This window comes from Phocoena sinus, chromosome 7 (assembly GCF_008692025.1).
Source record: "Phocoena sinus isolate mPhoSin1 chromosome 7, mPhoSin1.pri, whole genome shotgun sequence".
Classification (NCBI taxonomy): domain Eukaryota; kingdom Metazoa; phylum Chordata; class Mammalia; order Artiodactyla; family Phocoenidae; genus Phocoena; species Phocoena sinus.
In genome coordinates, this window is record NC_045769.1 from 44919128 (window position 1) to 44934116 (window position 14989).

The window sequence follows — 14989 nt, forward strand, 5'->3', positions numbered from 1 at the left end:
CTGACCCATTGTATTAGATCAGGCTGCCATAACAAAATACTATAGACTCGTGGCTTAAAAGCACAAGACATTTTTTCATAGTTCCAGAGGCTAGAAGTCCAAGGTCAAGGGGCTGACATGGTTGGTTTCTGGTGAGAGCTCTATTCCTGGATTACAGAGGGCCACTTTTTCTCTCTGTCCTCACATGGCAGCTGGGGCGGAGTGGTGGTGGTGGTGGGGATGGGGGGGTGGGAGAAGAAGAGAGAATGGGCAAACTCTCTGTTATTTCTTCTTATAAGGGCACTAATCCTACCATGAGGGCACCACCTCATGACTTCATCTAAACCAAATTACCTCTCCAAAAGGCCCATCTCCAAATACCATCACACTGGGGGCTAGCGCTTCAATGTACAAGTCTGGAGGATACAATTAGATCCATAGAACCTAGCAAATCAACCACCCAAGAACAGTAAGTATTTTTCAATTTGGAGTTTACAACCAATAATTATTATGAAGGCTGGTTCTTGAGAATAAAATGAATAGTCTATATTAGTTTATTTAAGATTTTTACAGTTTTGGAAAATTTTTTCAGTATACAAACAGGCCAGTGAATCCTTACTTATAAAACAACCATTTGACACATGATAGTACAAAGACAGTTTGAAACCCAACTCATATTATTTTATGACCATATCGATTTCAATAGTAACAAATTTTCTTAAACATATTTAATCATGTAGCTTCTGGGAGATGGGTTAAATGATGAAAAAATGGGCGACCATGAACACAGCCTTTAATTTCATTTCCAAATTGGTGCTTCATTCTGTAGATAATATCCTGGATGTCCTCTTTTGATAAGTACATGGGTAACTGTCTAGACAGACGCACTGCTTCTCCCTGTGGAGAGAAAGCCATACATTTTACTGTGATATACCCTGAAGCAGAAAAACAGGTTTTTACTGGCAAGGAGGAAGACAGAAAATTGATTATATTCTTTTATTATTTACTCACTCAACAAATATTTATTAAACACCAATTATATGCTAGTCACTGCTGTAGGTTCTAGGAATACAGCAGAGAACAAGACAAACAAGATCCTTGCTCTTCTAAAACTGACATTCTAGTGCAGAGAAGCAGAAAGATAAAAATACAAAGACAATTTCAGCGACTAATAGTGCACAAAATTAAACTGGGCAACGTGATAGAGAGTGATTGTGTGATTAGGAAAAGCTTCCTCCAGGTGACAATTAAGCTTCAATTTAAGGAACTATGATGCAAAGATGATGGGGAAAGAAAAGCATTTCAGACAGAGGGAACAGAAAGAACTGAATGGTCAGTGTGGGAGCAGCAGAGTTACTAAAGTGAAGAGATAAACGAGAAAAGGAGTTAGGCAGGGGCCCCATCACCCTTTGGGACAGGGTAAGCAATTTGGGTATTAATCTGAATGCACAGGGAAGTAACCAGAGGGTTTTTAAGCAAAAGCCTGACATTCGTTTCACATTTTAAAACCATCAGTCTGGCTACTTTGTGCAGTATGGCTTGAGGCAGGTCAAGAAGAGAAGCAGGAGTCTTGCAGGCAATCACTGCAGTCCTGGTGAGAGCTGTTTTTAAAAATTAATTAATTATATATATATATATATATATTTTTTTTTATTGAGTGTAACATACAATATTATGTAAGTTACAGGTGTACAATATAGTATTCATAATTTTTAAAGGTTACACTTCATTTACAGTTACTATAAAACCTGGCTATATTCCCTGTGTCGTACAGTATATCCTTGTAGCTTATTTTATAAGCTAATCATTAATCCCCTACTCCTATATTGCCTCTATATTACCTCTCCCCACTGGTAACCACTCAATTGTTCTTTATATCTGTGAGACTGTTTCTTTTTTGTTATTATATTCACTGGTTTGTTATATTTTTTAAATTCCACATATAAGTAATATCATACAGTATTTGTCTTTCTCTGTCTGACTTATTTCACTTAGCATAATACCCTCCAAGCCCACCCATGTTGTTGCAAATTTTCCTTCTTTTTTATGGCTGAGTAGTATTCCATTGAATATATACCATATGATAACCTCAACAGATGCAGAAAAAACTCTTGACAAAATTCAACATCCATTTATGATAAAAACTCTCTAGAAAGTAGGCACAGAGGGAACATATATCAACATAATAAAGCCCATTTATGACAAACCCACAGCCAACATCATACTCAATGGTGAAAAGCTGAAAGCATTTCCTCTACCATCAGGAACAAGACAAGGTTGCCCACTCTCACCATTTTTATTCAACACAGTATTGAAAGTTGTAGCCACAGCAATCAGATAAGAAAAATAATAAAAGGAATCCAAATTGGAAAGGAAGAAGTAAAACTGTCACTGTTTGCAGATGACATGATGCTATACATAGAAAATTCTAAAGATGCCACCAGAAAACTACTAGAGCTCATCATGAATTCAGCAAATTTGCAGAATACAAAATTAATATACAGAAATCTGTTGCATTTCTATACACTATCAGAAAGAGAAATTAAGGACATAACCCCATTTACCACTGCATCAAAAAGAGTAAAATACCTAGGAGTACACCTACCTAGGAGTACACCTACCTGTACTTGGAAAACTATGACACTAATCTAAGAAACTGAAGATGACACAAACAGATAGATATACCATGTTCTTGGATTGAAAGAATAGTTAAAATGAACATACTACTCAAGGCAATCTATGGATTCAATGCAATCTCTGGTGAGTTTTTGACTAGGGAGATAGTAGTGGAGATGGAGGGAGTTATAAAAGACTCCTGACATGAGTTGGAGGTAAAGTCAAGACTTGCTGATGGACTGGTTATGAAGGATGCAGAATCAAGGATAATTTTTGGTATGGTAGTGCTGTTTTCTGAGATAGGGAAGACTGACAGTTTGGGGGTAAAATAGCATTAGTGAAGTTGGCTTGTTTTAAGATTTATTTTTTTCAAAAACTGTTTTACTTCAAAGATCCTGAATGCTAACATTATTCTAACCACATACTCTCTCCCATTATCTTTCAGATCATCCGGCTTCCTTTATTCCAACTAAATCTATTCTTCTTCTTCACTTTGACCTTTAATCTCCTCAATCCTTCCTAATTCTCCTGGCCCACAAGCACCCTTCTGTCATCTTTCCATACTTCAGGTGTGAATAGTTAGTGAGGCATTAAAGATACTATCTCTAGCTTCGCTTCCTGCATTCCCTCTAGATTCCAACTAGAATCTAAGGGCAGGTTCTTACTAGAATCTAATTCATCTTTATATCCCTCTAGGATTAAACAGTTTCTTATGTATAATATGTGTTCAAATTTCGTTACTCACCCTTTTTCTCTTACACCATATTCCTCTTGCTAATCCTTACACTTGGATAAATTCTACCGAGCATTGTTGGAGAATCACAAAACTCGCTGGCTGGATCCAATACCAATATTAGCTCTTATGAGCCTTTAATGTCATTTGAATATCCTATTCTTCTCTAATCAACCTTCTCTTGAAGTACCTGCAGCTCTTATTTTCACATCGTTTCCAATATACTCAAATCCTCAAGTGCCTCCCCAGCCTCTTCACTCTCAGCAGATAACCTCTCCTATTTCATTACCACATATATCATACATGACTTCTCTCGTTTACCTCAAAATATTTTTACTTTCACTTTAAAGCTCTCCCCCTCGTCTGCTCTTGATTCAGAGAATGGTTTCACCTCTCTAAAGCTTATATTGTTAACTCATCTCCCTTCCTGCCTCTTCTGGAACATCTGCTCTTCAATCTTTTACTGTAAGACTTTTTCAATGAATTCAATACAAACATGTTCTCTTTTTGTCCCTTCACCACCATGTAACTTGCTGCCTACACTTTTCACCACTGCTCCCACTCTTTCACTATCACTACTACTTTTCCGTTATGGCTCTCTTGTAGGATGTAACTGCCATCTAGCAGCCACACCTGCTGGTCTTCTAGCAACTATACCCTATAGAGAATGTGATACTACTTATTTATTTTTAAGTTTCTTTCCTCCCTTGACTTGTATATCCACTCCTCCCTTGATTCTTTTTTTACTCTTCTATCGTTATCTTCGATTCATCTTATTCAGCTTGACCGTCAATGGAAGTATAACTATGGTTCTGACAGAAGTTCTCTTTTTCCCTTAGACTATCTTCCCTAAGAATCACATCCACTATTGCCTTAACATAATGAGAGGTACAGTATTAGTAAAAGTATTTGTAACTAATCCCAACCATTTTTTTCCTCTTATTTCTGAAATCTTACTTCTTCCCATGTTGTTCTTTGATACACAAAACACTACCCACAACTCCCTCAACCTTTATTTAGTTTATACCAACTCCTTCACAAGAAAAGTTTCAGGTCCCTAGAAACTATCAGTGTTGAATTGCCTCCACAATAGGTTGGCAAGTTCCATAGGACAAACCTCTTGAAGTATTCACAGAATGCTACTGACTATAATCTTCAGGAAGGGTAAAGAATGGACTTTCCTGTTGAGGAAATCTGACCCTCAGAATTCACGGCCCACCATGATCACAGTCTAAACAAAAATGACTCATTTTTTAAAAGGAAGAAAATAAACTTTATTATAAAGTTCAAAATAACACGAGTCAACCTTGAGGGACAGAACCTCAATACAGAGACAATCACTATTGTTTTACCACCAAATGCCCAACACTTGGACATTTAAAACTTTATAACCTGCCTCCATCCTCTATTACTTTTGAATTTATTTTTTAATCCACTTTTACTTCTCATCTGTGGTAGATACTGCTAGAAAATGAAAATTTCCATTTATTCAATAATCTACATTTTTCATTCCCCCTCCCCTCTTTTGCTCTTGAAGAGATCAGGGCTTAAAAATCACATACATTACAGTTCTTTTTAGACAAGTGTTTGGCATCAAGGTGGAGCAATTTTGAATCCCTTCTAAACAAAACAAAACAAAACAAAACAAAAAACTTCACAGAGTGTCTCATGCATAAGGCTCTTCCTCAATATGTATTCAAGAAATAATGTTATAGTAAGGATCCATGATAGAGTTTACCACAACCAGTCCATGATGTGAAACTTTTAATGGAATTTTTTTTTTAAAATAGTATTTCCTCTTGCAAACAGATAATAAGCCTTATAGAAACTTTACTATTTTGAAACCATTTACTATTTTATTAAGGAAAAGTTAAGTATCTTAAAACCTAGACAATCTACATAAGCTAATAATGCATACCTCTAAATAACTTATCACTTTGCGAGGTCTACATTCATAAACTTCCTTTGCATTTTTGTTTAATATAGCGTTAAGAATTTCTTTTAAATCCATCACTCCATAGAATGGAAGACAATTAGCCATTCCTTCTATTTCCAAGTAGTTTTCAGCAATGGAAACTCCTAAAGGAAAAAAATAAATAAAACCACATATATAGTTAGTTTTGTTTAAACTATATTCCAGAAAATGTCTATTAAAAACAAAATCACTGTTAAAATATTTAGTTAACCTTCATTAGAATTTAATAGAGTCAGGAAAAAGTTTTGTTCCTTAGTTGAAGAACAAATAATAATTTCGCATAGGATTTCACATTCACATTAAGTCGTAAGTGCTCAAGTGCTTTACATCATTTAATTTAATCTCAGTTACTGTTGTTCTGTTCCCTACATTTATTTAGAACATTTCTTACTTTGGAGAGAAAATGGAGCCCCATTATTATTTATTAAAATAAAACTGGTTTAAATGTTTTAACAACTGCTGCTGTTCAAATTCTAGCCTACTGGTTTAATATCTAAAAACCTGAATTATTTCTATGATTAGTTTAACTTAACAGGTTATTATAAAAATACTCACATAGTAACTTATTTTCTTCCAGCTTTATTGAGATATATTTGACATATAATACTGTGTAAGTTTACGGTGTACAAAGTGTTGATAAACACATATAAACTACAAAATGATTACCACTATAGTAACTTATTAATATATTAGCAATTTGAGGAAATGAAATACTAATGTTTATTTTACTAGAATAATGTTTAAATCTGACATATTATCTATTATTTAAACTAAATAATTTAGTGATTAAAATAAAACTAAAAAGTAGCAACATGAGTGGATATATAGTGGGGTAAAATATCCATAACAGCATATATTCCCAAGCATCAAATTTGGCTTTAGAATGCATTTTATGATTTTAGAAAATAGCAGAAATTTGTTTTCTTTGGTTATATCTGTGTAACAGTGTTCTTAATATTGGAGACCACAAAATGTTACCTATAAGTACCTATAAGTAAAAAAACAAACAAAAAAAAGAGACAGTCCCATGTTGGTAAGTGGTAGCTATCAATGGAAAAATTTTAAAAGAGGAGTGATGTAGCTTGAAGAGTTTCAGGTCCTGAGATATCAACGACCCTATTCCTAACCTGTTCCCAGTTACAGACTAGTTCCTTGACCTGAATGGCAGATGAACTGGTGGTATACTAAACAGAGAAGGCATCCTAATGTTATTCCCTGGAAACAACTGGAGAATAATATAAGAAATACGTAATCAAGTGTTAAGGGGTAAAATACAGAGCTCAGTGAAGGAAGACAAAATGAGAGTTTGAGCAACCAGGGGAACTTAAATGGGACTTGAAACAGGGTTTAGATAGGCAAAGAGGAAGTAGCAGAATATTCCAGTTCACATCTTTTTATACAGATAGTAAAATTTATCAGTCAAGAGACTTTTCACTATTGTTGCTTCTATACCATTTACAGTATGATTTGACTGAAAAGTCTAATACTGTCTACATGAATGCTGGAAAATTATACACATTTCACAGAATTATTTGTGGATATGGGTAAAAAGTATATGGCAACAAACAAGGAAACGGAGCAATATTTTAATATCTGTGCTTGCAAAATTTAGATATGGAAAACTTAGAGACATTTGGAATCATGTTCAAGAAGTTTCCATAAAATTCTGTGAAATGCTTCCCAATTTCCCGAAAATACTTCAATAAGTGGTTTGACAAGTTTTCAGTTCCTAAAATGTGTAATTCTTATTGATACAGAACAAAAGCTATTCTCATTAACAAGCAAAGTTCTTAGGGTCACATTCAGAATCTTTTTCCTTAAAGCCAGATGTATTCTTCCTCTTTCAAGTGCTTTTATCTAAAGATGTTTTATGACAACTGGCAAACTGCTGATCAAAAGTTAGTCCAATACAACAAAACTCTCACTAAAAGACGGAGAAATGGTCTTTAAGAAAACATGACATAAAAATTAATGAATGAAAAAATGGTTTTAAAAAAATGAAGGAAAAAAACGAATGCCTTTAACTTGATCTGTTACTGAGAAGAGAAATAATGCTGATGATAATCGAAGTAAAGTTAATTCCGATCAAATCAAGTCAGTTCGCAGATGACTGGCTTATTCATTTCCATATCTTTGGTACCATGCAAAGTACCTGGCATTTACAGGACTTAAAAACATTCTCTACAAGCTGAGAGCTGAAAGCATCTGTGACACAGAAACTTACTGGGTAACTCAAAAACAAACATGCTCTTGGAACAGGCAGGTAGTTATCCTAACTTAAAAAAAATTGTTGTGATAACATCTTTCATGAAAAAAAAAAGTACCTGCCACCAATGCCACATAATTATGAAAATAGATTAAGAAAAAAAAATCTTGCTACACACACACATACACATACATAAACTCCTTGCTTCACGCTTCAAATAAAATTTTAAAACGTCAGAAGTCCTGAGGATGAAAGATTTCTAGGAGGACCAAAAAAATGACTACAAGTCAGTTCAGGTCAGAAAGGGGGTGCTGGAAGAAAAGAGAATATCTGAACACATACCATTGCCAAGTACTATGCTGATTTACCTAAGTACCTAGTTTAGTGCTAACAACTTCATGAAGTAAATACATCAATTTTAATAGGAAATCAACATAAATTAGTTAGAGTTGGTTTTAAAGGCAGATTGCTTGGGTTCATATCCTGGTTCTACCACTAGTCTGTACCCTTAGGCAAACTTAGTTTCTCCATGCCTCAATTTTTCTATTTATAAAAAATGGGCACAGTAACAGAACCACAGGGCTATTAGAAAGATCAAATGAATTAATACATTAAATACTTAGACTACTGCCATGCACATAATAATTATTAGTTGTTATTGATGAGGTAACACTGAGGCCAACTGACTTTCCCTACAACATGTGTTTTTAAATGGCAGAGGTGGGATTTGGACTAACTCTTTACTCCAAATCTAAATATCCAGGATTGAGGTTAGGAGGAAAGAAGTTCTGGGTAGGTTTTCTTAAAACTGCTAGTCAATAAAGTTAAAGTTTGGAACACCAAAGCATTTTCTGTATATATTCCATTTCATGGTTTTGTACATTGTTTTTACTTATTTTCTTTTCATGTCTCAGTAAAACAATCCTTTAAAAATTTTCTACATTGTTTTGTTTTTGTACACTTTGGTCATGGCAAGTTTAGGGGAGGGTGGAGGAAGGGACAGTGGAATCACTCTTCCTGGTACCTTTGTGCTGCTTGATACCAGATGAAAGCAAAGTAATAGGACAAGACTGGCCTAGGTAGCTAGGGCAGAAGGCAGTTAAGTATGGAAACTATGAAAGAAGAGAGGAGGGGCCAGCCAGGAAAACCGAAGTCTCCTAGCCAGAAGAATTTTCTTTTTTCTCCCCACCTAGTGAATTTCCACAGTAAGCAAACAGTATTATGACAGGTTTTTTAGCAAAGCCATGGAATCAAATCATCCACTCTCCAAACAGTAAGACTGTTGATGCTACACATCTAATTGGCAAAACAAGTAAATGCTTTTAAAAAAGGAAAAGAGATGTTTCATTTTGTTAGTCAATTCTAGTACCCTACATGTCTATTTCTGCTTCATCATCTAAGGAGTATTTAATAATTTAGTTAAACACTGCAGGCAGTTTGCATATTGTGACAAAGGATGGCAAAAATTACAATTACTTGATTAGTTATGGAAATGCTAAAATACAAGGCAATGGACTGAAAGAGATGCTAAACTTGCTTGTTTCAGGCAGAGGTGATCTTTCTGAAATATGACTGTTTTTACAAAGCTGACGCTGTACTTTTGGTGAGACAAAAATATACCGTGATATCTGTAAATTATGCAACTCAAAAGTAACTTTTGGAACAAGACTTATTTTTCCAAGTCAGGAAGTATTAAACCGCATTATCATACCTGGTATCAATTTTATCTTGAAACCATTTGCTGTGAGACGAGGATCGGACAGGTAAGTTGATCCACTGTATCTTTGGTCATCTGCTGTCATTTTATGTAAAATCTCTAAATAATGAGATCCATTAAAAAGACTGAAAAAGAAATTATGGCCCTTTAACTTATTAAATACGTAAAGTGAAATAAGAGAATTTACGGAGAAAAGTTAATCCGACGGCCCTTTAAAAAGTGTTATTATCACTAACCAAAATACAAAGGTATAAGGAGCCCTGTGAGAAACTTTACCTTTTTACATTTCTGTTAATACTTCGTAGACCTACCATATATACAGTGTACAGAAAGGAGGAAGAATAGACACAAAAGACAGAAACTATCTTCTAGAATGTTAGTTAGTTTCACAAACTAAATGTGAAATTTAAAAAGTACTCTCTCTATAATACAAATGAAAACTTTATTTATAAATAACGTCATTTTATACCTTTATTTACAAAGACACATTGTCAAGTTATTGATGTAGCCCATCCTGTGTAATAGTCTATTGCTAGTCAAGGTTTCTTCAATAAGAAGATAAGCATGTATCTTTTTCTCCCAAGAACTTATAAAAGTAATTCAGGGCTTGGGAGAGATACCTCCAGTATACTATAGGCATGGTATGTTTGCCAAAGGTGGCATACGCTGAGTGGTACTAGCCCAAAATAAAATTTTGAGGTGGCCAAAGATTATCTAGGGCACAAATTAATGTTTCATGCTGGTTTTAGGCTTGGTCAGGTGCTTCGTAACATGTTATTTACAATAATGTGTCAGTTACAGTTGACACCTATGTAAATAAGGCACTGTTCTATATTCTATCCAGTGCAGGATGATGAGCTGCTACTTCTTCATTAAAATCTTGTCCCCCTTGAAAATTAAATGAATAGATGATGTCTTTGCTTATCACCTCTGAAAGGTTGAGGACCCCACTGGCTATAAGAGCAGATATCATGGAGAGGAGAACTTTGGCTATATAGCAGATGTGTGCTGTCTGGTCTAACCCAACATTGAGAAGATCAATCTGAGAGCCGGGGGCAGTGGTAGTGGTGGTGATAATGATATAGTATAGAAATTAGTGGTGCAGGGTCTACAGTTACTGTCAAGATTGGAATGCTGGATCCACTGCTTATATACTGACTGTATGAACCTTGGTAAGTTACTTAACATTCTGTGTTTCAGTTTCCTCGTTAAAATGTGGATACCTCTCATATGGTTATTGTGAAGATAAGATCATGAAAGCAAGGGGCTTAGTAAAGTTCCTATCATATAGTAAGAGCTCAATAAATATGAGCCATTATTGTTATTATTATTGAGCTCTTTGTATTTTATAATCTCTAAATTATATACTCCGTTGAGAGATAAACTACACAACCTGCATTAGAACTCTGACACGAAAATTGAGCCCAACCCATAATTACCTTCTTTATGACTCAGTTTTTAAAAACTTATATTATTAACTGTGATGGGGATGTCATATTTCAGAAGAAAGGTGAAAACAATTTTGAATTAAGCTTTGTTACTGTCCATGTTCAAATAAGAAAGATTTATTCTCAGGCCAGTATGGACCCCAAATAATAACTTTTATTTGTTTTTAAATAACAGAATGCCACAAAGAAGAATATTTTTAAAAACCTATAATTCATAAAGCACAAAAATATTTTTGAGATCTAAATGAAAATTTATGAATGCCATTTAGAAAAGCAGTGGAGTATACAAATACACCCTAGCTCTTTTTAAGTGAAGAAAAAGAAAAGTACTATCAGATTTTTGAACTGTTTTAATTAAGCCTAAGGCTGTATTAATTCTTTTTAATTCTTTCTTTGACAGTTTCCTAGCCGGTCTTAAAAGAATACTGTAAAAGACACTGGGTTTTAATTACTGTGATTACTATTGCCTTAATTAAAAAGATAGCTTTATCAAATTTTTTTTGGTCTGGCCTGTTTTTCTTTCTGGAGGCAGGGTCTTTAACACAAGGGTTTAAATACATTTTTTAAATGATTTCTGATTTATTCTTGGAAGTCTGAAACAGAATGTTGGCCTCCAAAGCAAATTGTCATCTTTTTAATTTCAGGTTTTTATCTCCTTTGTCATAAATATAATTTCTTCTACCTACGTCACACTAAAAAAGAAATATTAAGTACAAAAAAGTAAAATGTTAGTAGATTATTTAACAGTTATTTGTTTTTACAGAAAACAATTTGCTCACATAGGATATGAAAAGGAAATACCCCCATTTTACAATCTATCATAAAGTTAGTTCACGCAACAATCATCAATGGATAAAACCATTAGATGGAAAGGTTATTGGGGAACTTTAAGATGGAACATCAGGTTGTCAGCAGCTGAACCCAGTGATAAGTGCCTTTTGATGTGATGAAATATGAAGTACATAGCACCACCTATTAAGCAGTCTTACCAGAAAGTAGAATCTAAATCTATTCAATCCTCCTGAGCTAACTTCCATTTAAAAATGGGAGAGGGGGGCTTCCCTGGTGGCGCAGTGGTTGAGAGTCCGCCTGCCGATGCAGGGGACATGGGTTCGTACCCCGGTCCGGGAGGATCCCACATGCCGCGGAGCGGCTGGGCCCTTGAGCCATGGCCGCTGAGCCTGCGCTCCACAGCGGGAGAGGCCACAGCAGTGAGAGGCCCATGTACCGCAAAAAAAAAAAAAAAAAAAAAGGAGAGGGAAAAACAAGTTAAACACCATCACAAGAAAGCAAGAGAGACAAATAGAGACAATGGGATATTCCAATGAACAAGCAACTAAGAATCTACAATACATTAACGGTGTGATATTAGAAGAGATTTAAAATACAAAGCAAAATGTAATGGTTGGACCTCATTTAGATATAAATTAAACTTAATTTAAAAACTATAAAAAGACATTCTGAGACAATGAGGAACAATTCCAAGGAATTAGTATTGTGTAATGCACGAAAAAAGGCATTGTGGCTAAGAAAATGGCCATTTTAGAGAGAAACATACTGAAAATTCTAAGGATGGGAATCATTCTAAATCCTTTAGCAAAAGGAAAAACATACATGTGTGTATGTATGTATGTATGTATGTATGTATATATATATATATACCAAGGACAGACAGTAAATGTGGCAAAATCTTGATAATTGTTGATAAAGGCATTCATTGAATAATTCTGTTTTGGTATATGTTTGAAATGTTAAAACAAAGAGTGCACAATGAAGAAGAGTCATGGTGATCCAATGTCAAAACTACCCTGGGGAAATCACTAATGTACAGGGGGGAACTGAGCTTGATATTTATTAACTGCAGAAGTAAACTACCTAGAATATTTTAAAATTATTTATTTAAAAGCAATTCCATTAAATATTTGAAATCAAATTACAAAAATTTCTTTAAATAAATACCACTTTTCCCTGCTAGGAAACACTTTCAACTTTTTACCTTCAATTTCAATAAATGTTCTTAGAGTAAAAAAAATTATATTACTTCACCATACCTCTCTGTTAATATAATTGGCTTTTCGAGTGGCTCTGCAGGAAGTCTGTGATTCTCAAGAAGTCTTTTAAATAGGAGAGCTTCTTCCACTCTGTATGGATTTAATAACATTATCTCTGTTTTGGATGTAATTAGCCATGCATCAGGAAACTTGAGATTGTGGATCAAGTAAGATTCATCCGTTTCTTCTAAGTCAAATTTCCTATGTTTATCAGAATTCTTTTTTAAGTTTTCCATAGAAAATTGGATCTGAACTTTTTTAATGTTTTGGGTTTTTTTTTCAATTTGGGACTGAAAGAGCTCATCAAGTTTTGGCTGATTAGATAATGAAGTTTTCAACTTGTTCTGTGCCAAATTCCATGCACTGGTGGGTTTTATCCTTCTTTTTCCATCTTTTAATGATACTTGCGACTCCTGTTCAATGGCTCTCTTGATTTGCCTATTGTATCTTTCCAAGTCTTTAGTAGCCTTCTCTTCATATCTATGAATAGAGATAAAAAAGAACTAATGAAGTCATAATGAGAAATACATTAACCATCCGAAGCAAATTTTATAAAAAATAAAGAGCTGGTATTCCAGGTTCAGTAACGACAAAGGAGTTCGTATTGGATTAACCCACCTTACTATAACCATAAGATCTGAACAAAATACAGAAATCAACCATTTAAAATAGGCACTGAAAAGCATGCAGAATTTGTAATGGATTCAACCCTTGAAAAAAGAGATCCACATTTATACCACTTTTACCCAGAGGGCAGTCCCCAGAGCATTAAGGAAGAGTAGCAAGAACTCAGTCAGAAAGCTGCACTCTTATTAGACTGAGTCATCAGAACACAGAACTCCCTGCTTCCAAAACAGCTGGAAATTGAGGGAGAAAATCCTGTGTGAGAATCTAGAAGAAAATAACCACTAGAAGGCTAAATAAGCTAAACAGAGATTTCAGTGGTTGCCTGCTGCAGGAGAAACAGAGTTTGGAGTTTAAATCCCACAAAATTAGATGACTTGGAAAACACTTTGGGCTTTCAATTAAAACTGGAGGAGGGCTACATCTTACATCTTAGGAGTAAGGAAACAAAACAAAAACAAACAAACAAACAAAACAAAAAACAATGTTCTAGAACTAAGGAAGCTGCCCTAGGACTAACAGCAAAATTTAAACAGTCTTTGCCTAAGGAAGTGTAAAACAAAGTCTCCTTAAGCTCCAGGTGATCTGTCAGCAATTTAAATGCGTGGTAGAACAAAACCCAACACTTTTCAGAAGATAACAGAATCCAGAGTTTCTACAACGTATCAACCACAATGTCCATTATACAAGCAAAAGTTACCACTCAAGCAATAAAAAAGGAAAACGTGAGTTATGGTAAAGAAAAACAGTGGACAGTAAGAACCAACCTCAAGATGATGATGTAGATGTCGGAACTGCAAAAAAAAATTTTTTTAATTGGTCTTTACATATATTTAAGGACTTAAGAAAAAGATGATCACAATGAGAGACTAGAAGGGGTAATCTCAACAGAGAAGGGAAATTATAAAATGAACCAAATGGAAATGGAAATTCTAAAACTAAAAAATAGAATATCTGAAATGAAAAATTCACTGGGTACACTTAACAGCAGATAAGAGATGGCAAAAGAAAGGATCAGGAAATTTGAAGACAGATCAAAGGAAATTATCCAATATGAACAACAGAGAGAAAAATGATTGGAAGACTGAAAAAACACTTCAGTGACTTTGGCAAAACAAGCAACCTAACATATATGTAATTCGAGTCCCAGATAAAAAATATGAAAGTAATGGGGTAGGGACTTCTCTGGTGGCACAGTGGCTAAGAATCCGCCTGCCAATGCAGGGGACATGGGTTCAAGCCCTTGTCCGGGAAGATCCCATGTGCTGCGGAGCAACTAAGCCCATGAGCCACAACTACTGAGCTTACACTCTAGAGCCTGCGAGCCACAACTACTGAGCCCGTGTGCCTAGCGCCTGTGCTCCACAACAAGAGAAGCCACTGCAATGAGAAGCCCTTGCACCACAATGAAGAGTAGCCCCTGCTTGCCGCAACTAGAAAAAGCCTGTGCACAGCAACAAGACCCAATGCAGCCAAAAAAAAAAAAAAAAAAAAAAGTAATGGGGTAAAAATAGTCAAAGAAATTATGGCTGAAAGTTACCCAATTTGGATAAATGCAACATTTTACAGATTCAAGGTCAGTGAACCCAAAGCAGGAAAAATGCAAAGAAATCCACAGCTTAAGTACATTAGAATCAAAC

At 35.0% G+C, this 14989-nt stretch overlaps 1 protein-coding gene across 5 annotated transcripts in view; it reads right to left on the reverse strand.

The window, feature by feature from the left end:
* Window positions 1–500: 500 nt before the first annotated feature.
* Window positions 501–14989, reverse strand: part of PMS1 (PMS1 homolog 1, mismatch repair system component) — a 98679-nt gene continuing 84190 nt past the window's right edge. For 3 of the 5 annotated variants that reach the window (XM_032637865.1, XM_032637866.1, XM_032637867.1), the window contains 4 exons: window positions 12726–13205; window positions 9221–9351; window positions 5247–5407; window positions 501–876 (listed from right to left, as the gene is read on the reverse strand). In XM_032637865.1, the coding sequence (XP_032493756.1) occupies window positions 712–876; window positions 5247–5407; window positions 9221–9351; window positions 12726–13205 (937 nt within the window). In that variant the 3' untranslated portion in view covers window positions 501–711. The remainder of the gene's footprint in view (window positions 877–5246; window positions 5408–9220; window positions 9352–12725; window positions 13206–14989) is intronic. The other 2 variants (XR_004350764.1, XR_004350765.1) reach the window with 1 other exon arrangement.